Source organism: Pezoporus occidentalis, unplaced genomic scaffold (genome assembly GCF_034315485.1).
Source record: "Pezoporus occidentalis ecotype Australia unplaced genomic scaffold, CSIRO_AGI_Poc_V1 ctg14, whole genome shotgun sequence".
In the NCBI taxonomy this organism is placed as follows: Eukaryota; Metazoa; Chordata; class Aves; order Psittaciformes; family Psittacidae; genus Pezoporus; species Pezoporus occidentalis.
The window spans coordinates 6508610-6532369 of NW_026913209.1; the positions used below are offsets into that span (position 1 = coordinate 6508610).

Sequence of the window (23760 nt, forward strand, 5' to 3'; positions counted from 1 at the left end):
CTACACTGAAAGCAGTGTAATGGTGGCAGCAGGGACTCTTCTGCAGTTGGAAGAGTCTTCAGGTGAGAAGTCCTCACAGTGGCTCTGCATAAAGGAGACAGCTGAGGGGAAAGGGATTCACAGCACATTTTGGTATTCACTCAGATGATGCATGCAAATTATGAGCTTTCCTGTACCTCAAGTGAGGCATCCCATGCCAACAGAACGTGCTGTTAGCAAATGACAAAGGTGTAGTTTTAGCCATGCAGCTCTGTGCATTTGAAAAATCCTTCGGCCATTATAAGAAGGGAAATAAAATATAAAAAAAAAGGACACCCCCCCCCCCCCAAAACAAAAAAGGGCAAAAACATCACTCTGAGCTGAAGAAGGTATACAACTACTGGTGCAGTTAACACAGCGTTATCACACCCAGACTACAAAAGGAGTATATTTCTTTCTAGGTACAGACACTTTTCACAAGTTCATCTGTAATTCCAATGTTATGTTCACAGAAATGTAAACAAAAAAAACCAAAACAAAACCAATCCATCCTTTTCAAACCTTCTCTGAAGTGAAGGAACAATGCAGTTAAAAATGATTCACATGCCCAAAAAAGAACCCAAGCAGTAAGGAAGGATGCTACCTTTTCCTTCTTCATCAGTTCACTGGTAGGAGAGATGGACTTTCTGAAGCAGTACTCACTGCTAGAAGGATTAGAAAAGTGGTATTTCTCTTTCATGCTGAAAGATGAAAGCTTTACTTTTAGTTTACTTCCCAGTGAGCTTTTACAGATGCACTCAGTACACCAAGAGGGAAACAGAACTAAAAGCATCACGATGAGCCGCACAGCTGTGGTGGAGCTGTGGGTTCCCAGCACACCACGGTGCACGCTCACTCTTATTCTCCTCTGAGTCCCTTGCCAGGAGCAAGGCACATAAGACCCATCAACTAAAAGCATGCAGAGAAACAGAGGGAGCTAAATGGAAAGTATCACTTCTTTTTGTTCCCTTGTTTAATTTTCTCCATTGTATTTGCTGCATGTCTGAAGCAGTCATAAGGCTGAGGGTTAGAATAACACAACAGGGACCATTTACAAATAATCACCAATTACCATCGCAAGCCTCAGATCAGAACCTGCATTTCAAAAAACATTCTTCTCCAGCTACACAAATTACATCAGTTATGGGGGCCCCAAGGACCAGCCTACTGGGCCTTTTCACAATTGAACATTTCTGTAGTTGTTAGGACAAAATGCCACTGTCCAGAAGAAAAACGTCTGTATTTTAAGATCACTTCTGTGAGTCCACCATTCCCTCCCAACATAAGCAGAAAAGGAATGGATAGACAGGAACTATAAGCAGCTCCACTACAGTAAGGACAAGAAAATTAACCGATTCTGAACCTAAGACTATAGAGCTTCTAAAGCTTCACCCGCATCCCTCCTTTCTATCCCCAAAACCAAACTTCTGAGAAAGCTGAGAAATGAGAAACGGAACAGTTTTAACAACTGACGCGTGTCTCATTTTCCAGACACAAGACTGCCAGCACAGAATATGAACACAGCAATAACAAGCTCTTCCGGTTGCTGAAAGACAAAATTGAAGAACCGGTTAATTGCCTTATGCCGTTACCAGTGATGGAAAGGTGGCCAAGTAGAGAATGTCCCTGAGCCCTAATGACTGGAATCAGGGAGAACACTCACAGAAATCATCCCGCAAGCCTTCACTGCCAAGGTATTTTTCAGCAGGTATCTCCTTTGATCCAGTAGTACCTGAGAAGGGATAATGAATTTCTTGGACTGTGATCTGACCCAATACTGCTGCTTGGATATTAAGATGAGGAAACTTGTAATTGTCCATTGTCTTTTCTTAAAATTGAGTCTTGTAAAATATTTGTCTGTGTGTTTTTGTCATAGTTTTCTGCTAAGTTTTACTGGACTACCAAAAGCTCAAAAGCCAAGTAAAAAAGTAACTTGCTTTCCATTACAAAACGTTAGACTTTAAAATTACAAAATTACTTCATAATTAATGGCAAAAGTAAAGGATATTTTCTAATTCACATATTTATCTCAAGAAACTGCTGCACTACTGCCCTGGAGGAAGGTGCAGAGAGGTCACATGAGAGAGCAAAGGCAAAGGGGTTTGACCTGGGCATTTCAATACTACTGCTCACATTGCATGTGCCACAGCCTATTATGACAGTGCACAAAAACCAGTACAGAACTAGATGGCTAGCTTTACTTTGTTTCATTTTCCCTCCATCTAATTTAACCCCTTACAGAGGAAATACTCTCAAAAGGATTAAGGACTGAATTGCATTCAGAGAGAACCAGTAAAACAGACAAGGGCAGTACTAGGATACTGACTCTCTGTCCACAGATTTCTACCACAGTATTCTAGACTGGATATAAACTAAGAAGAGGAATTAAGACTAAACAAACAAGCTGCAATTTCATATATAAGCTGACAAAGATGTAGTCCTTTTATTGTTTACGTTCAAAAGAATACTATAACAGACCAGCAAGTGAATAGACACAAAACAGGGACATAAGTATGTATTTGTGGCTAATTTTATGCTGACCAGGAAGGAAGGTCTGAGAGAATGTTGGATTTCACGGAAAATAAAAACTGATCTCCGATTAAAATGCTTGTAGATTTGGAAGGCTCTGCTGCAGTAGTACCTGCGTACAACGAGCAGAACAACAAATTATTCATGGTGCATATTTATCACAGTGAAACTGCAGAGATACAAACATACACAAACAAAGGATGCCAGTTGCTCTCAAAGGAAAACCTGTCTCATTTTAGGAAAGGTACACTAAGAACAGAAAACTTAAATGTAACAAAAACATCACAGTCTCACCCCCAGGAGAGTATTTATTTTCCCATGCTGGGCTGCAAACCAGCATGCTGACATTCCATCCTGAGGGAAAACACTGAAAAGCACGCAATGCTCACAAGTCCCAAGCACCTGACCTGCTTGAAGCTTTCTAGCTGGGAAGCACCAGCCTAGTAGTATGCCACAGGTGAACATCGTAAGATTTATTTTGCCAGCACTGCTGAAAAGATAAAGAAACAGAATGAAGATGTGCAGAGAAATCATATACACATCTAGGACTATATGAAACTATAAATACAGATGCAGATCAGCATTTTTTGACTCATTTCAGAAAAAAAAAACACCACAAATTAGACAGCAGCACTGCACTGGCAACTGCAAGCAGCATGCTGTGTGGGACTGGGCTTGACTGCTGGGGTACACCTCCATGACAACATGCTGGCAAGCAGACAGATTGAAGCTAGTTCTGCATTAGCTAACTGAGGTACTACAGGCAGGGTAGCTCTGTGTACAGCTTCCTAGACACCAGCTCAGAACACCTGCAGATATAGCTCTGAGGCCCAAGGTATTTCCTGTCTTGGTACAGTCACTTATGAATCCTCCTTCCTTTACATCAGCCTTAGAACTCACACCCCTGCTGATCACTCACTTCTGTAAAGACTGTCACCTAGATGGGTTCAAAGAATTACAGGAGTAAAACATAGAGCAATACAAAATCCTGCCCCTCTACTCTGCTCTTGTGAGACCTTACTTGGAGTATTGTGTGCAGTTCTGATGTCCTCAACAAAAAAAGGACATGGAACTGTTGGAACAAGTCCAGAGGAGGCCACGAGGATGATCAGGGGACTGAAGCACCTCCTGGATGAACACAGGCTGAGAAAGTTGGGGTTGTTCAGCCTGGAGAAGAGAAGGCTGCGTGGAGACCTCATAGCAGCCTTCCAGTATCTGAAGGGGAGCTATAGGGATGCTGGGGAGGGACTCTTCATTAGGGACTGTAGTGACAGGACAAGGAGTAACGGGTTAAAACTTAAACAGGGGAAGTTTAGATTGGATATAAGGAAGAAATTCTTTACTGTGAGGGTGGTGAGGCACCGGAACGGGCTGCCCAGGGAAGTTGTGAATGCTCCATCCCTGGTGTTGTTCAAGGCCAGGCTGAACAGAGCCTTCCTTGGGTGACATGGTCCAGTATGAAGTGTTCCTGCCCATGGCAGGGGGGTTGGAACTAGATGATCTTAAGTTCCTTTCCAACCCTAACTATTCTATGGTTCTATGAAAATATCATAACCACACCAGGATCTGGGGCTGTGTCTGGAATCCCAATTTCACAAATAAGTGAAAGGTCCAAAGAAGGACCGTAATAAATTCCCAATAACAAATTATTTAATACAGGTTAAGAATATCTAATTTACTCAGCATTTTTGTTTTGCTAAGGAGGCACAAGGCAAACCCATTATACAGAGGGTAATACAACAAAAGAGGAGATTGTACAATTTACATTTAACAAAAAGCAAGCTAAGCAATTAGCTTAAGTTAATAAGAAAAGCTGAACTAGGAAATTAGGGGAAATGGTTTGATGGCAAGGCCAAGTGGAAAGAACAGTTTCCTTAATGAGGTAGTTACTGTTCACTACCAGTGCACAAAACAGGCATTTACTAACTGGAACAGACTAGGTAAACTATTTCTCTTAGTATGCTCTGTTTAAGATAATGTTGTTGCTTGTTGAGAATCTCAGGTGGATAGCGACTTTATGCCTGGATTTAACTTTGAAGAAACCTCTTTCTCAGTCTTGTAAAACCTTTTTAAGGTAACACAAAATAGAAAGACACCTCTTTGGCACCAAAAAGCTTACTTCAGAAAATAAAAGCTTGAGAGGAATCTAGCTTTCCCATTTGGCTTTTCAGCCATAACCTATGGTAGAAAATGTAGATCAGTCAAAACCTGAAAACAATCACTAAGAAAATATTTACAGCATCGTGTTCTGCCTACACAGTTCTCAGGATATAAGAATTTGTTGTCGTCTTTTGAAATGAGTACCAACAGAAATGAAATGGAGTTGAGAGAGATACGTGAGAATTTAAAACCTCGCTTCTCATTTACTGACTCCTGGATTTCAGCCATGCATTTGCCGACCTTTTTTATCCTTTACTGCCACGTTCGCTCTGGCTTGGTTTACTCAGAGATCATCAATTCACCATTAAGAACAACATGCCACTTTTCCAACACACTACTTTAACGTTTAAAAGATTTTGACAAGTCACACATCCCTAAAGATCTGGCAGGTAAAGGTTTCTATCACAAAGTAAAATGATAACAGAGAGGTTCAATCAATATATGCATACAGAAAGTTATTTATTCCACCATGCAGAAATCTAAGAGTAAATGAAATAATATCTAGAGCAAATAGCAGTCCTAGGAATTCAATCTAATGTACATGAGAATAGGAGGTTTTATGCTTTATTATTTATTTGCTTGATGGGTTGAGTTTGGGGGTTTTGGTTGGTTGGTTGGTTGTTTTAAGATCAAGAAATCCTTTAGCTATTAGTTGCTTGCAATTCAGTCAAAAGCTTAATTAGACAAATACAGCAACTTTCTAAACTGGACCACAGAATCATAGAATCATAGAATCGTTAGGGTTGGAAAGGACCTTAAGACCATCTAGTTCCAACCCCCCTGCTGTGGGCAGGGACACCTTACACTAAATCATATCACCCAAGGCCTCGTCCAACCTGGTCTTGAACACTGCCAGGGATGGAGCATTCACAACCTCCCTGGGCAACCCATTCCAATGCCTCACCACCCTACCAGTAAAGAACTGGATCTCTGCTCAAAACTTGGAGCCTAATGAAACTACATGAGAAAATTCCAGAGCCCGCAGAGTCAGAAGAGAGAGACCCTGGTTGGACTAACTTTGGCCCAGAGTCCATAGGCATCTTGTGGAAATTTTCACTTGTCCTGTATTCAGATGCTTCAAGTGTGCTATTAATGTGAAATTACATGCCTCTCCCTGGTCATGGAAAAAACAGCAAGTCAGAGACTGGCCTAAGTATCTGTTTGACTGCTGAGATATACAAATAAGTGTCCTGTTGATCCTCATTAGTTTGGAGAGTCCCTGACTACTGCTGACTGGTACAGACAGGCATCACAATATAAAGGCACAAAGGAAAATTTGTTGGCATTAATGTAATTCTTTCAATTAGATACTTTGCAGTATTATTTCCACTTGAAAAGGTCATAGAACCATAGAATAGTCTGGATTCTAAGGGACCTTTCAAAGCTCATCTAGTCCAAACCCCTGCAACAAGCAGGGACATCTTCAATGAGATCAGGTTACCCAGAACCACAAGAAGGCTGGCCTTGAATGTCTCCAGGGATGGCGCATCTACCAACTCTCTGGGCAACCTGTGCCAGTGTTTTACCACCTTCATTGTAAAGAATTTTTCCTCACATCCAGCGTGAATCTTTTAGTTTAAAACCATCACCTCTCATCCTTTCGCAACAGGCCCTGCTAAATGGTCTTTCCCCATCTTTCTCATAGGCCTCCTTTAAGAACTGAAAGACTACAATAAGGTCTCCCTGGAGTCTTCTCTTCTCTAGGTTTAGCAACCCCCAACTCTCTCAGCCTTTCCTCAGAGAGGTCCTTAAGGTCAGCTCTGTGCTGAGACCTGGAAAAGACAGTGGGAAGTATAACCTAAAAAGATCAAAAGTTCTCATCCTTTCACCATACAGTGAGAGAAAAATCATTCCAAATAATTATTTCAAAATCCAAAATTGATAAAAAAATTTTAACATCTCCTGCAAGATTTATACAGCACTTGTGTTAAACTGGCGCATTTCTTATTAGCATCAGGATAGATGAACAAACACATACCTCTCCCCTTCTTTTTCAGTTGCCCACGAGACAGCATCAACAAAAATGTGTATAGTCCATGCCCATGCAACATACTGTTAATTGTGCAAAATCAACTGTCAGGTAAGTTTTGTTTTCCTTTAAGATGGAGTAAAACAACACTGGGATTAGGAAAACAGTAATTAAGCAATGCAGACCAAATTCACTGGTGTGTAACAATATGAGCCATTCCTGGTTTTCTAATTGGTTTGGTCAGATTAACAGACATTCAGAATTTAGCTAAGAAACAAGTAAATAATGTCACATAGTAAGCACAGTAATGAGTAGTACAGTAAAGACATACCTCACTACCCAACACTATTACTACTGCAGCCTAGTGTCAGATCTACAAGGCATCATTATTTGTCTGGAACAAGAGTGGCCACAAAATGAACAAAAGGGATACTATTACTGGGAATTGTTCTTTCATTTAAGTTCAGTGAGCTATTTCTTCCTCTCTTGCTATCAGTACACACCACTTTCAAAGCTAAGGATTGGTACAATTCATGCACTAAAGTGTACCCGTAAACTACCTACCTCACTTAGAAATTTGATATACAGGTCTGTTATAAGTACATCGGTAATGCTAATATGGAAACTATGACATCCTCATTCAAATCAACAATGACTCATCCATAAACATCAGTGTCCAAACAGACAGGATAGATACAGTTTCTGCAGATGTACAACAAAATGTTTTGCTTCTCTGACACCAGACAAGTGGAAGTGAAAATGGGATTTCCAGTCCTCGAAAGCACAGAGAATATAATTACATGTAGAAATTTGTAAAAGAAGAGACTACAGGATTTCAGCACTGATACGCATCCAACGCAAGAGCAATACACCACCACTCTCAAGAGAAAGCTGTGAATTGGAAAGCCTACTATTTGACTCTATCAGGTCCCTCCTTAGCACAGAAGGAGTCTAGATCATGTATAGCATGTTTCTATTTGTTGTATGTGTTTCCCCTGACTTCTTTATGGGAAATAGACTGCTAATACTGAGGCAGTATCCCTTACACACCAAATTGTTGCTGCTGATCCAAAACACTGAAAGCCTTATAGCTTCTTCACTGAAATTGATGACCTAGATAAATCTTGGTTATGCCCCTTTCAGGAGGGCGCCTAAAAACATTTTTATGAAGCTCTTCAAAGAACGAGCCTAAACAAGACCTCTAATGCCAACATTACACTGACCTCAGGTTTGCCTACTTTTTAAAGTAACTGGAAGGAAAACCAGCTGTGTAAGTGATGATAGGTGCAATTATAAACAGATATGTTGTTGAAAGGCTCCCTCACAAAGCAAAACATAAGATTATCCTAAAGTTAATGCAAGAAAACAGTCTGTGGACACAGCTTCTCCAAATGAGACTGTATCAAAATTAAATCCCAATTTAGCCTAGTATTCAGGTTTTTGAAGAGAATCTGAACAGAGCTAAACGCCCATATTCTTAAATACATGTGTATGCCGATTAGGAATTTTAAGAAAAATGAAAGCAGAAACAAGTAAATTTATGCCCTGAAACCCAATTACCTTATACAATTATTATCCTAATGTATTTAAATAAATGTTTAATCTACTTATTCCATTATTTTGCCTCAACGATATCAAAACAGAACATTCAACGTTTAATTACTATTTATTTTGTGTGTACTATGTTTTGATTCTAATGAATACTTTTTATTTCCTTTAGGTGTCATCTTCATCCCTGAAATATTCATCAGAATCAATTATGCCTTTTGTTGCCTTGAATAAAAACTGTGTATCTAAAATAGCTGGTATTAAAAATCAAGCTCTAAAAGCGACCTAAATACCACTTAGTCCAGAAAGCTAGTTCTTTTCTGCAGTTTCATCAGCGAGATCCTTTTGTCCATCATTTCCATGCAAAAAACCTTCAGACCAGGGTTTACATAATTACAGGGAGAAACAGCATCACTGCTACAGTCCTTCCTTTACAGAAAGGACTTTTCTCTCACCTTTTCTCGGGCTATCCATACATCTGAATGTCTTTACGTAAAAAATCTCCAATAAACAACAGTCGTCCTTTTCTAAGGAGAAGTGAAAGAAATAATCAATGGTTTCCACCACACTAGGGTGTGCTTCCACTATGTGCCAAACAACTGCTCTGTGTTGAACAGACAAACAAAGAAACAGTGACGTTACCACAGGTACATCTGCACTGGCAGATGTTAATGGGGGTGTCTCATCTATAATTTTCTTCTGGTTTTCATTTCTGTAGAACTTTCAAACTCCTTAACAGCCCAATATCAACCACTCTGAATATGCCCAAGATTGGGATTAGCTGCCTTTGCCTCGCACCATGACCACCTCCAACAGCTGCCAAAGCCCACATGAGGAATCTTTTCTTTATCTGTACACTGCCCACAGCAGAGGGAAGGAAGTTTTTCCTCAACCTCAAGAGGAGAGGGAAGGCAGGCTACATGACCAAAGACTGACCAAAGCAGCCCAGTCTGGCTTAGAAGAGGTGTGCCTACAGACACCAGTTTGTGTCTAACCAGCAACATGAAGCCAGTATTCATGCCTTACTCCTCCCTTCCCAACATGTTACACAGGATTTGTGCTGGCAGTTCAGAGGAGGAAGGTAACTGTAGGACGCTCACTTTACTTACTGCAGAAACTGAAAGGTGCCATATACTCCCACTCTAAAGAGGGAAGGGAAAGGTCTTTTCTTACCATTTAGAAAGCCACAGAGTGCAGATTTGGATTGGATAAAAGGAAGAATTTTTTGTAATATGGGTCGTGAGTCACTAGAACATGTTGCCTAGAGAAGCTGTGGATGCCCCATCACTGGAAGTGCTCAAGGCCAGGCTGGATGGGGCTTTGAGCAACTTCATCTTGTGGCAGGTGTTCCTGCCTGTGCAAGGTTGGACTAGATGACCTTCAAGGTCCCTCCCAACACAAACCATTCTATGATTCGATGATATGGGACCTCTCTTCTTTCTTACTGTTGATTTTGGTAGTTTGCTACCTTTAGACCAACTTTAAAAAAACAAACAACAACAAAAACCACAAAACCATCTAAACCCTTCCTCCAGCCAGTCAGTGTCAATCCATTAGCTAAGTCTGCACACTAATCTCCTGCCTCATCAATTTTCACCATTGCCTACAGCTCAGCTCTTTCCTCTTGCCTGACTTTGGCAGACAACAATTTAATTTGCCAAGGATTCCAATACCTGAATTTAAATAGAAATTAAGTTAAATATGATTTCTCTATTACAGGCAAACTGGTAGAGCTGAACTAAGTCTGATTTTACATTCTGAAAACCCCTCATAGAGCTAAAGGCTACAGATCATGCATTTAACATTCAGATTTAAGCAGCATTAGTAATTATGGCTTAGAGCTGCATATTTAAAATGATGCAGCAAGAAAAACAGGAAAACCACCAATAAACAAAATTTACTGACGCTTCACAATGCTTAAGCACAGCTGAAAATCTGAGAACTTGTTACCACTACAATATTGAAAAAGTTTTCACAGTATTTCAAACATTCATTACAGTTCTTTGCACCCCTTTTACTTACATGTAAGACTGCATAAATTCAAAACTAAAGAATTAGTGAGTTTAGCCCAAGGTATATGCATGCTTATTAAACCACAGAATCATAGAACAGTTTGGGTTGGAAGTGACCTTAAATATCAACTAGTTCAGACTAGAACTGCAGAGCTGAACACTGTACTCCAGGTGGCATCTCACAACAGCGGAGTAGAGGGGAAGAATCGCCTTTCTCGACCTGCTGGTCATGCTCCCTTTGATGAAGCCCAGCAAATGGTTTGGCTTCCTGGGCTGCGAGCGCACACTGCCTGCTCATGTTCGTCAATCAACATCCCCCAAGTCCTTCTTCTCAGGGCAGCTCGCAATCCATTTCCACACAGGATTGTCCTAATGTATGCATATTAAAGGTGGCAAATGAACCTCTTAGGGGTCTGCACAAGAGCATTTTCCAACCCTCATGAAAGAGTATTCAAGAATTAATAAACAGAAGATTATCTACTATTTTACTGGTAACTTTTAAAAAGTGGGTTGAAATATGCAAAGAAAGACTTCATTTCATAAGTCACTTTTTCACTTAATTTTACACTTAGCAGTGTGTCCAGTATAATCACTCATAATAAATTGCCATATGACTGAATTTTTCTCCTTATCCAAAAGTATCACCAACATCTGATGTTCTGCCGATTAGAATCTGGCTCAATATCTGTAATGGAATTTTATACAAAAGAAATGCTGTGTTAATTCTGAGAGAATGATTGGAGAAAGAGAACTGTAAACACTTTCATACCTTCTCTAAAACTGGGATAGAAGAGGAAATAATTCCTCAAGACAGTCTTTTTAATACATATACAAAAATGAATCATGCTAAATTTCAGTGAGACTTTCAGGAAGAGTAGTGGGTTGATAGCTGAAGATTACACAGAACACAAAAACAACCATTTCTGGAGAATTAAAGAAGACTTTATGCAACTTTTCTTATTAATTGTTTTCCTATTACATTTTTTTAAGATAAATGAGAAACAATGCCAGAATATTACCAGAAGGTCTTGAAAACCACAGGAGCATCATAAAAGACATAATGCTGGGGGATAAGACAACAAGATTAACCAGTGTAAATCTTCCCAAGTAGTCCTGACACAGGAGCATAACTCTCTTACAACACAGTGAATTTGAATTCATGTTTATTTACTTGGTAAATAAATTATTTTTTCAACAAATATTTCTGGAAAAGTAAATCAAAGACTGTGCTAAATCCTTTGAACTTTCTAAATCTTTCAAACTTCCTAAATCCTTCGAATTTACTCTTAGATTCCTAAGAGGACAAATTCTGAACAAACACATTATAGACAGATTTAGTGATTCAAAACACCTGCAACTAGTGTTGCAGAATTTATGACACATGCCCAAACTAAACCTCCTCTCTTCCATTCAAAGAGCTGGGTGTGGGAAAACAACTCCGGTAATGAAAATAGCCTGGCTTGGCAAGCAATATTGTAGTAATTCTCAAACCATGACTACTACATAGGATTAAACACAAATTAATAATTTTCAGAGTAAAATAATTACTGTGCAGCCCACATATTTGTTCCCTTCCATGTCAGATAAAACTGAACTGTAGCTCAGCAACTGAAGTATAAAGAAATTAACACTGAATTGACAGAAACGAGCAAGACATTCATAATTCAAAATACTAAAGAAACATCATCGAACGGGAGATATGATGGACCACATGTAGAAGACAGAGGTGAGAAAGCATTAGAGCACAGCATCAACAGAACACACAAAGAACTAACAGAGATTAATATTTTCAACAAATGGGTAATGAAGCAAATGAAAAAGGCACAAGAGATACACATAAGCGATGATACGAGAATTTGTGGTAAGATGCATAAAATTTGATTAAAATGCATTGAAGAGGAGCAGCAGCTTGAACTGTCTCCAGCTGGATCCCACCATTGCAATGTTCATTAAATCTAATATTGCATACTAGTGACTGTCTATTACAATCCTGAAAAGGAATTAAAAATGACTAGCAAATGTTGACTCAAAGTGCACAAGGCTGGAAGGAAATCTCTGGAAAGAATGGAAAATGGAATTGGACGAAGGGGAGCAAAAACAAAGTAAAAAGACTGAAGAACCAAATTCCAGCTGGTAGATGAGCTCATGGTGTATTAACACAGGATGATGATTCCAGTAGCCCATGGTGTCATTACAGCCTTTTCAGTGATGCCAAGATTTTTGAAATCTGTTTGAAACTGGACAGCTAGAACACTTGTACACTTAATTCAAACTAATGAATGGCTGAAAATAGCTGGAGAATTTGAGTCTTCCATTTTATAGGGCTATCTTAGATTATTATGCATAGCTTTTCACTGCAACAGCAGATATGATGAAAAACATGGTTCTCAATGCGTCCAAAAAATCTCATTAACAGGAGACTCAAAGTAAATCTTAACAGGACAGTTACTGGTTAGGCATTTATTTTAAAATCATTTTTATTCACTATCACATCCTTTCTGAAGGGCAGGCTACTTCTTCTAACACATCAAGCTTCTTACACAGCTTGCTGAAAGACAACCACAAACATTATGTCCTTTTCCATTCTACCCCATGTTCAGTATCTTGAGACATCCCACTCCCCTGAAACTTACCGTTGGGCAGCTAACTAGCTCAGCCTAGCCCTGTAGCATATTCTGAGCTCTTCTTCCTCCCAGTCTTAATTTCTTCTTCAGTTATACAAAAAAAAAGGATTACTTTCCAACAAATCCTACACTGTTCCCACATCCAATGTAGTACATATTCTCTGTTTCACCTGCAGACCTATCCCCATCCTTTCACAAATGTCTTTATGTGATTTCCTTCATTTGAACTGCCACAGTTCTGATCAGGCTGTGATTTGGAGAATCTCACACTGAGTCCTCACATTTCTGTACAACAGGGAAACCATTTGCTCACCCCCATCTATTCTTTTTTTTTGTGTATGTCCTGGGTTCAGCAGTAGCAGGTGTTTTTCTCCTCCTTGGTAGCTGGTGCAGTGCTGTGTTTTGACTTTCGGCCTGGAAACACAGCTGATAACAATGATGTTTTGGTTTGGCCAAGGACTTTGTGAGCCTCATGCTCTGTCAGGGAGGAGGGGAAGCTGGGAGGAAGCAGAGACAGAACACCTGACCCAAACTGACCAAAGAGGTATTCCATACCACAACACATCATGCCCAGGAGGTAACGAAGAGTTACTCGGAAGGGCTAGGACTGCAGGGCTGGAGGAGGTATGGGTCGGTGCTTGGTCGGGCTGCGGGGGCAAGTTATCAGTCAGCTGGTGCTGAGGTGTTGTATTCTCTTCCCTTGTTATTTCCTGTATCATTATTATCATTGGTGGCAGCAGTAGTGATTTGTGTTATACCTTAGTTACTAAACTGTTCTTATCTCAACCCGTGGGAGTTGCATTCTTTTCGATTCTCTTCTCCATCCCTCTGGGAGTAGGGGGAGGGAAAGAAGGGGGGAAGTGAGTGAACGAGCTGCCTGACCAGGTTTAAACCATGACAGTTCTACATAATTTAATGTAGGTAAAACCAAGCTAGGACCTAAGTCACATCTTTTTCTCCATGAAGAGTTTCATTCACTAGCAAAGAAATAGCTGACAAAGGACAAACAATATATAAAAATATAAGGCTAAAAAATCTGAAAAAAATAAAAACAAAAACAGATGTGGCAGAGTGAAATACAGAGAAAACCCCACAAAAGAAATGCAAGTTTAACACACATCCCTTATGATTGACCAAGCAAGTCTGAAGTTAGATGAGACAAAATGAATCTGCAGTACCACTTGCTAAGAGTAAGAAATAAATTCTCTAGCCATATGCTGCTGATGTTACAAAAAAGACAGCGAACTGTCCTCTTAGTTGGGAATGGGACCTGCCCTTTAAGCAATTAAAGACACATCGAAAGAGCTGCACTGCTGCCTGTAGGCACTGAGCATGCCTCAGGGAAGTCAGCAGAATTTGAGAGCTTGCCCAGCTGCATGGAAAGCTTCTCTTCTTTGGGAAGAGAACAGGCAGTTCTTCTCCAAAAAACTCTGCATGGTGACTAAAAAATCACAACACATTTCTCAAGATGGTAACCTACAACTGAAGCACTGATTAAAAGAGGTACCTTAGACATATGGAGATAAAGATAGCAATGCCTAGTTGTATCAAATGCTGCCAGAAAGATTTTTAGCACCAGGTTTTTTTTTTGTTTTGTCTTTCTTTTTTCCCTTCTTCAAAAAAGGGTGGATATTTTCCAGTTCAGTTTATCTCTTGTGCCCAGGCAGTGGATTTCAACTTTTAAAACAGCAGAGTAGGAGGAAGCTGTTTCTAGAAGGTTTGGAAGTTCACAGCCTTTGAAACTTAAAATGCTTTCCTTGTATCTGAAAAGAGATCCTATGAACTTTTTAAACAATATAGAAAACAAAGCACATAACTTACCTCATAGTAACTTCGCACAGCATTGCAAAATGCTTCGTCTGCTACAATTTGAGTCTCCCCATTCAAAAAGGCCTGGAAACGTTCCTTCAGTATCTGTAGCTGCTGCTTATTGAGCTATGCAAGAAAAAAAGGAGAGGGAAGAGAACAATAAATGCAGTTAGTCTCAAAGTAAAAATATGCAATACTATACACATTTGGAAGCTGTGAACAAGGAGGAAAAGGCACAGGCTTCCTGGTGATTTGCTCCCTAGAGAGTGGCAGGTCCTCAGAGTCCTAGCTGGATAAGTCAAGTGGCTGCAGCAAGTCATGTATGCACTCAGTATGCAACTAAACCTCTGTATTCTTTCCCTTGTGTCCTTGGGATGCTATGGCTAAGTCTGCATGGATACTTCTCCTGAGCAATATTTCATACGCACATGCTGACCTTCCCCAGGACAGCAACACCAGCTAATAAAACTTGTCTTTTAGCTCCAGCCTTCAAATATTTCCTTTTTATTTCTTTTTTTTTTTTCAGCCTTCAAGTACGTCAAAAATAACTGAGATGTGTCCACTTTTTGGAGTCATCTAGGTGCTACCCACTGGAATGTTTTAACACGCATGCTCACTGTGAAGAAAATGGACAAAACATGCTCCCTATGATGAAAATGGACTTCTAGCCATCAATGTTATAAACACTACAAACAACATGAAACAAGTAATCATGGGGAACAGCAGCCACATGGCTCCAGGACTGACACCAAATTACATATGATGGACTTCATATCAAAGTTGAGGTCATTTTGAAAACAAGACTCCTTGTAGAGAGCGTGACATGATTAAACCATGCAATTGATGCATTTCTATCAAAGATTAATGTTGTTGGAAAAAAGCAAAATCTGAAAGCTCTCCAGTGATCCAGGCCTTTTGCCAAGGTTCCTATCACCTCTTGAAACATTTAGTAAGATATTTTCTCTGTATCAAATCTGTGAGAAGTTAGAATGTCACATCAAAGATGACTGCTGCTAACATACTAATATAACAAAATGAAGGTTAAAAATAGTTGTTTTGCTTTCCCATACCTTAAAAGCTTGTGTAAAGTCTTTATTCCAGTGAATATTCCTGAACTTTAAATTTAACATTAAAAGAAAACCAAACACAAGAATTAAAAAGTTTTTTCATCCTTCCTGTATCTTGCTTAGTTAAAAATAAACAAACAAATACATGTGTAGCCAGAAAACGAAAATATTTTTCCAGAAGTTAGATTTGTAATGGTTAACCTGCAATAAATAACATTATTCTGACCATACCATTGTCTCTCACAGAAGAACTTTTTTGTATCTGCAGTGAGTGTGGTGACCACAGGCTATCAGGTCTATAGTGTTTGACTCTTTGAAGCTGCAACTCTGTTACAAGATTAGCAAAATTACTGGTATCCTGAGAACGTGCCTACCTTGGACAATTTATTTTCTTCATATCAAGGGAAGATCCTACATAGAGTTTGCTATGTTTGTCATGTCTTGTGTTTCTATGGAACACGTAGCAATTTACTTCAACACTCTCCTGGAATTGAATGCAAACCTGAAAGCTGTTCTATTTACACAGAAAACAAAAGTATAGATGCCATTTAAATACTTGATATGAGAAATCCTCTGAAAAATGGTGAAATGTAGGCAGTACGGATGCAAAGCCAAAGAACTATGCCTTTGAAAAAAAAATCTAAGCTACTTAAAAATGATAATTCTGTTCCTCTTCTTAATGAAACTATTAGCGATAAAGAACAAGCCCCAAGAAACCCCTACAGAAGACTCCTATTGAGGCAAGCAAACTTCAGCAGCGGTTGGTGTAACTTGGAAAAATTTCCTGTGTGAGCTCTTGAGAGCAGCAGCCCAACACAGGCACATTGACAGCCTGCACCACTGCTAGCTAAAAATCCATGGAAGAGAAGTACTTGTTTTATGTCTGCACATAGACCAGAAGTGCATCTATCCACCTGCGTGCCAGACATCCACTTCTTGCACAGAATCTGGACCACAAAGGTTAGCTGTTTCTAACAGAAACCGAGCTTTATTCCCAGCTATGCAGGACAGGTCTTTCCCCTTATTCAATTCCCTTTACTCTCTTCATTTTCTAAAGATACTGGACAAGTCAAGATAATGGAAAATACAAATCATAAAGGATGGTTTAACTTTTTTTCTAGCACAGACTTCTCAAAGGGGAAGTAAAGAGCCAAGTTCTCCCACAGACGGTGCACCACTGCTGAGCTAGCAGCTCCTTCATCCCATGGAGTATTCACAGCTCCGTCACGAGAACATGCGGGCTTCCTGCCAAGGCAATTATGGAAATGTGTTTTCATGCTTGCAGACTTCATTTTTTAGGTGATTTGCTTGTCTATTACCCACATATCAAACAAAAACATTATGAATAAGGCAATAAAATATAAATTTAATTCTGACTTCCTCAGTCTTAACCAACATAGTTCAGCAAACTAAAATGCCTTTAAAATATTTATATATGGCTTTCATGCCAATTCAGGTAGTAAGCAATTCTAAGGATTGAGTGACATGTTAGGATTACTGTACATTCCTTACATTACTTTTTGGATGAAGTCTAGATGTGTAGGGGAACAAAGTTCTGCAAAACTACAAAACAATAACAAATCCAATGGAAACACATGGAAAGCTACACCTTCCACTAAAGATAATCTGAACACTATTTTATAGGTCCCAAGTACTGTCATCTAGAGACACAGTTAACTGTCAAGATGCAGAATACTTCATAGTAGCCTGCTGCAGCATACAGTTCCTCTGGGTTTTTTATTTGTCAGAATATTTATTAGACAGTGAATTCTCAGTCATATTTTACTTTTTTAAATGTTGGTAATTTTTAATTACACTTATCGACTTGCAGCCAAATGTCTTTAATAATGAAAAATCCAAAACTAACAGCGAAAGTAGTAGCTCAGAAATGCAGAATAAAAAGGGAAATCTAATTCCATTAGAAAGCCATAATGGCAAACGGAGAGAAACAGGCATCTGCACAGGACATTAACTCCTGGACACCGCCAAACAGTTCAACCTATCCATGCCTGAGGTTGCTTTGAAGTTGTCCATCTTGATTAACAAGGAACAAGAGATGAGGACATCATGCATAGCCAGTTCCTAAGTGAAATGCTTAAAACCTGGGGGCAATGATCCTGGCCAGATTCTCTCTGGTAGGAATTTACATAAAGGAGCTCAAAAGCCGCCTGCAGTAGGATTACCTTTCTACTGCACATGCCCCTTCCTCTGGGTCAGACCTTTGCTTTCTGTTCCCCTCTACTTTGTCACATCTTTACTATTAGTGCAGACATAGTATCCATATTTTAAATTCTAACAGAAAGAACCATGAACAGCAAAATAAAAATAAAAATAAAAAAATTATAGAATCATAGAATGGTTTGGACTGGAAAGGACCTTAAGATTCTTCGAGTTCCAACCCCCCTGCCATGGGTAGGGACACTCACACCAGACCATGTCACCAAAGGCTAAGTCCAACGTGGCCTTGAAAACTGGCAAGGATGGAACAACCTCTTTCAGTACCTCACCACCTTCAGAGTAAATACCTTCTTCCTTATATCCAATCTAAACTTCCCGTTTAAGTTTTAACTCGTTACCCCTTGTCCTATCACTACAGTCCCTAATGAAGAGTCCCTCTCCAACATCCTTATAGGCCCCCTTCAGATACTGGAAGGCTGCTATGAGGTCTCCATGCAGCCTTCTCTTCCCCAGGCTCAACAGCCCCAACTTTCTCAGCCTGCCTTCATATGGGAGGTGCTTGAGCCCCCTGATCGTCCTCGTGGGCCTCCTCTGGACCCAACAGCTCCATGTCCTTCTTCTGTTGAGGACACCACCAAATGTAAACTGAACTCTAAATATCACCTGAACTGCATAGGAAAGCCTCACTGATTCTTTTGCTTTCCAATAACCTGCTTCAGATTTGTACTGCTTAGTTGGATTTCACATTCTCAGTGGAATTAAATCTCTGGTCCTAACTCTGTGTGATACTGCTGTTGTAGCTCTGTGTGATACTGTCGCTTCATGGAGAATGTGTAACTAAATTCCAGTGACTCAGAATACCAGGTTTGATTGCATTCTCCAGAATGATAACCAAAGACAACTTTAAGGGAAAACAAGATGAACTGCCTTCAAATTTACTTTTTCTTTATTGCAGCCACATGAGATACATATTTCTTTTCCCCTCCATCCCTGTGCCTTTCAAAAAAGGCAACATTTATTTTTCACATTACATTTGCTAACCTTAGTAGGTTATCAAAGAATGAAATCATGTATTTAAGATAGAACAAACTTCTCAGAGTTATTTAATTAAAGAATAACTTGCTTTCAAGTTGCAACAGCAATTTGCCTTTTTATAATTTACAAAGTAATACAAAGGCATCAAAAGAGCCTCAAGCACTTAACTATTAAAAAAAAAAAATCTCACCTTGCATTTAACATTTCAAATTAATCTTATATATCCCAGCACATTCCCCTTGGAGCACTAAAGATTTGCCTTTTCACTTCTTAAGTGAAACTTGGGTACAAAAACCTACAAGAGTTTCTAGTTTAGTTCCCTTCATACCTTTAAACAATTTCAATATATGGATTTTACACAGAGTTTAAATTCTTGGTTTTTATAAGGAGCTGCACTTCAAACTACCTGGCAGTTTAGGGACTTGTTTCAATATTACAGGTTTTATTTAATTAACTACATTTAAATAATAAACTGACAGTATGAAGGAAAAACAAAGCATGTATGTATTTGTAACAGAATACTGCTGATCTTCTCTTTGAAAGACACAAGAAAAAACCCCAAACAACCCTCACTTCACAGAATCTGAGGCTAGATTTGGAGCATTTTCATCTGTTTCTCATTGCCTAAGTACACAGAGCAGCTCATTACTGCCCTAAACATACGCAGCCAACAGCAGCTGGCAAAGACACAACTCACAGCACAAATATTCTCTAGAAAACTTTGGCCTTTAAAACGAAAAGCTTCACATGTGGCCTGTGTGTTAGCTGCAACCAGCCTCTCCCTGCATGCCCCAGAGCACTGCTGGCTTGGAACCACAGCCCGCAGCTGACCCTATTCCCCACAGGCGCTCTCAGCCAAAAGACTGGTTCTGGAGGAATAACATTCTGAACCATTGCCACCTTGTGGCAGTTTTAGAAATATAGGAAAGAAATGATCACAGGCTGCATGTCTTCACACTTGGAGCTCAGATCTGTGTCAGTATCAATAAGCCCTGACCTTAACACTAGCAACAGCATGGCTTCTTCTCTACTCCCACACTGTTTTACTCGGAATAACCTTCCTCAGACCATATGGGGATTTCAGGAAAATAGCAGGAGGTGATGACTGCAATTATAGACAGAGTTAGATCAAATATTTCTTATGCAGGCTACAAAAAAACAAAAAGGGAGTAGGGAGGAGCCAGCCAAAGAGTCATCCCTCAAATTCTCAGCTGCCGTGTATATGATTTGCAGTGCCAAACACAACTTAAGCCCCTGAACACTTCCTAAAAATAAGCTTTTTTGTTTCAAAACTAAGCCGTTTGCCCAGTGCCTTCCACAGCAGCAGCTTCTTTTAGACAACTTCAGCCCAAACTGTACTTTTCCAGCACAAAGAAGAGGAAAAACGAGAAATAACCTGATAAGCCTTCCCTCACACAGCTGTCTCTCCCTTCCATTTAATCAGGAGATAAATTTGCATCTCCTGAGTGAAAAGAAATTAAGGTACAAATAAGTAATTTTCCATCCAGCTTCTGATGCACTTCTTTGAACATAACTTTGTTTCTTGTCCTGCCAGGCCCTTTGCCAATGAAAAAAAAAAAAGGAAAAAAGAAGGAAAAAAGAGAGAAAAAGAGTAGAAATTAGTGCCAGAGTGGCTTTCTCATGTTATGAATTGTGTTTCACTGTACAGTAATTCACCCCACTTGCCCATACCCTCAGCCAGAATCAAACCTGGACAATACAACAGGTCAGTGCATTTATAATGACAGTCAATTTTACACACCACTTCCAGGACAATAAAAATTCAACTATCAATAATTTCCTAGCAATTCCAACAGACCATATGTTCAAGGCCCTACACATTTCAAGTTCAAGGTCCACCTGCACATCAAACCAAGCTTTCAGCCTAAGTTCTGCATGCCTACAAAAGGGAGCACATACGCACTTTACATGTTTTTTGCTGGTTTTTTTTAGATTTTGTTTCATATGATTTCATTCTGCCTCAAAAGATACCTGGTTAGGTGCCAGATTAACTGCCATCTCCCCACCTTCCCAAACCTTCCAACCACAGCAGCGGGCTCAAGGATGCTGACTACCTCCCTGCATTCCTCTGCAGGTCTCCCTGCTGTGCGGGGGTACTGGCTAACCCATCACAGTGAGCTTTCCTCTTGTCACATGAGCCTCAGAAATGCCAGGGCAGTGTCTAAGAAATAGAAACAACTCCCACCCCACTGCTGAGTGACACTCAAGAGCCACCCAAGTCTTTGTCCCAGACCAACCCTGGTGTAACCCCAGCTTCCCATCAGCATCCACAGGTGGTGGGGGGGATGACTTTATCCACAGGGCTGGACTCTGGAAAGCCCCGTGCATACCTCCTCTGTGAAAGCCAAGTGAAGGGAAAGGCATTAGGCTGAACTCATCATTACCCTTTCCTTCCAGAGAAACAAAAAGCCTGTGCCACATCATTGGCTGTTAATGAGCTTCATCACACATCGGTGATGAAAATAAGCCTGCAAAGCAAATAGCCAGTTATAAACAGTAATTCTCCCTCCATTTCCCCTCCTTCTCCCCCACCTTGCCTCCTCTTTCAGTATTTGCCTACACAAGAGTATTACTTGTGTTTCAGAGCAGAGATAGAGGGTGTCCATTTATAGTGAATTACTTTTCCACTGAGGAACAAGACTAAATAAACAGTATTAGAGAAGCTCAGTACTAAAACGGGGGTGATAGCTGAATTATGCAGGTCTTCATCATGTACAGTAACGGTCCTGTACAGCATGTGGGTGGCACACAATCTATGCTGTCCTTTAATACTCATTGCATAAAGCCATTTGATTTCCTAAATAATGAATAAATATTTTGCTGTCACTTAGCAACCTTAGCTGTTCTTTGATTTTCTGAAAGTTGAAGTTATTCCAAGTAAAACAGTATAAGGATTCTGTTTGCTGTCATTCAGCACAGACTACACTGTGTACATACTCATTATGAAATAATTCAGCACCTTGTAGAATCAAATAGATTTCCAAAATCAGCTAACATGTTTATCAAACTTCTCATTCTTTATAGTCAAATAAGCACTACACAGCATTTACCTCTGGTTGGTCTGCCACTTGTTTGAAAACCAGAAACATTACCAATAATGTACTGGTCATTCAATTCCACTTATAGGGTGTTTCACCGTAAGAAATATATTTTCTGTATCATTAAGTCTGAAAATTTAACTGCTTAGAAATTCTTCACAGCAGTGGCAGATTTCTTTATTGTTGAAAAAGACTGTCAAACTTTTACAGACTATGCCACACTAGGAAAGAAAGCATCCGCTACGTTTGTCGTAAACGCTGTCAGCGCAGTTGCGATTGTTTTCTTTGTACCTACTCCTACTACCTGAGATCTGCTGCAGAATTTAACTGACAGTCATGGGCTAGATTTATATTCTTGTCTTTGTTTGTTCTGTGCAGCAGACTTCAGCGATCTCCTCTCAGTCTTGAGTAGCTGCATAGACACGCTACAGCTAGGCCAGCTATGTTTTGCTGTCCCTCATGCCATCACTGTTTGGGGCCATCTTCCATGCAGAGGACACAGTGGCACTGCAACTTCACTTCCTTGAGGTTACCAGAAAGACAAGACCAGTTATGTTTGAAAGCTACACAAACGAAACGTGCAGCCAAGAAAGCTGATGATGACTCATGCAGCTGACCATGAAAATTATGCCTAGCAGAGATGACAGTGATCCTTGACATGGTGGGAACCTCAGCTGCCAGTGGCTTTCACAGAATCATACAATGGTATGGACTGGAAGGGACTTTAAAGATCATCTAGTTGAACCCTCTACCATTGGCAGGGACACCTTCCACTAGACCGGGCTGCTCAAAGCCCCATCCAACTTGGCCTTGCCCACTGCAAGGGATGAGGCAGCCACAACTTCTCTGGGCAACCTGTGCCAGTGTCTCACCACCCTCATACTGAAGAATTTCTTCCTAATAATCTAATAGAACTCTACCTTCCATTTAAAGCAATTCCCCCTTGTCCTATCACTACATGCCTTGTGAAAAGTCCCGCTCCAGATTTCTCGCAGGCCCTCTTTAGAGAGTGGAAGGCAGCAGCTGGTCTTCCTGGAGACTCCTTTTCCCCATGCTGAACAACTCAAACTCTCTCAAGCCTCAGTCGGCAAAGATGTTAAACAGCCCTGGTCCCAACACCAACCCCTGAGAGGGACCACTCACCATCTATCTCCCACTTATTTTGAGCAATTGACTGCAACTCTTTTGAGTGCAACCAGTTCTTAACCCATCAAGTGGTCCACACATCAAATCCATGCCTCTCCAGTTTAGAGACAAGGATGTCATCTGGGACGGTGTCAAATGCTTTGCAGAAGCTCAGGTAGGTGACTTCAGCTGTTCTTCCCTTATTCACCAATGCTGGAACCCCATTGTAGAAGGCCACCAAATTTGTCAGGCACAATTTGCACTTCATTTCCAGAAAGGAAAACCAAGTGAAGTTTTAGAGGCAACTGCTGCTAACATACACAGAATTACAGCTCTGACTCACAGTGTACATCAGCAGTTCAGATAGTGCTGGACTGAATGGATTTCCATCACTTCCTACAGCACAGCTACTGTCTTGCTCCTCTGTATCTACATTATCTTTTCCACCCCACGTCAACTTTGCACCCCCAGGACTATTTGTCAGAACTATTTTCTCCAAGAAATCAGCTTTCTTATTTTCAGAACTTCTCCACAGATAAATCAAGCTAACAGAAACAACCTTTTCATATCTCAGAAGTGTTGCACTGACGAACTTCGTTTGATAACAACCTCACACCAGGACATTTT

The 23760-nt window shown here is 40.1% G+C and overlaps 1 protein-coding gene across 15 annotated transcripts in view; it reads right to left on the reverse strand.

The window, feature by feature from the left end:
- The window catches only part of CADPS2 (calcium dependent secretion activator 2), a 312438-nt gene that overhangs the window by 235758 nt on the left and 52920 nt on the right, over window positions 1–23760 (reverse strand). For all 15 annotated transcript variants that reach the window (XM_062609680.1, XM_062609685.1, XM_062609684.1 and 12 more), the window contains exon 2: window positions 14682–14795. In XM_062609680.1, coding sequence (XP_062465664.1) covers window positions 14682–14795 — 114 coding nt within the window. The remainder of the gene's footprint in view (window positions 1–14681; window positions 14796–23760) is intronic.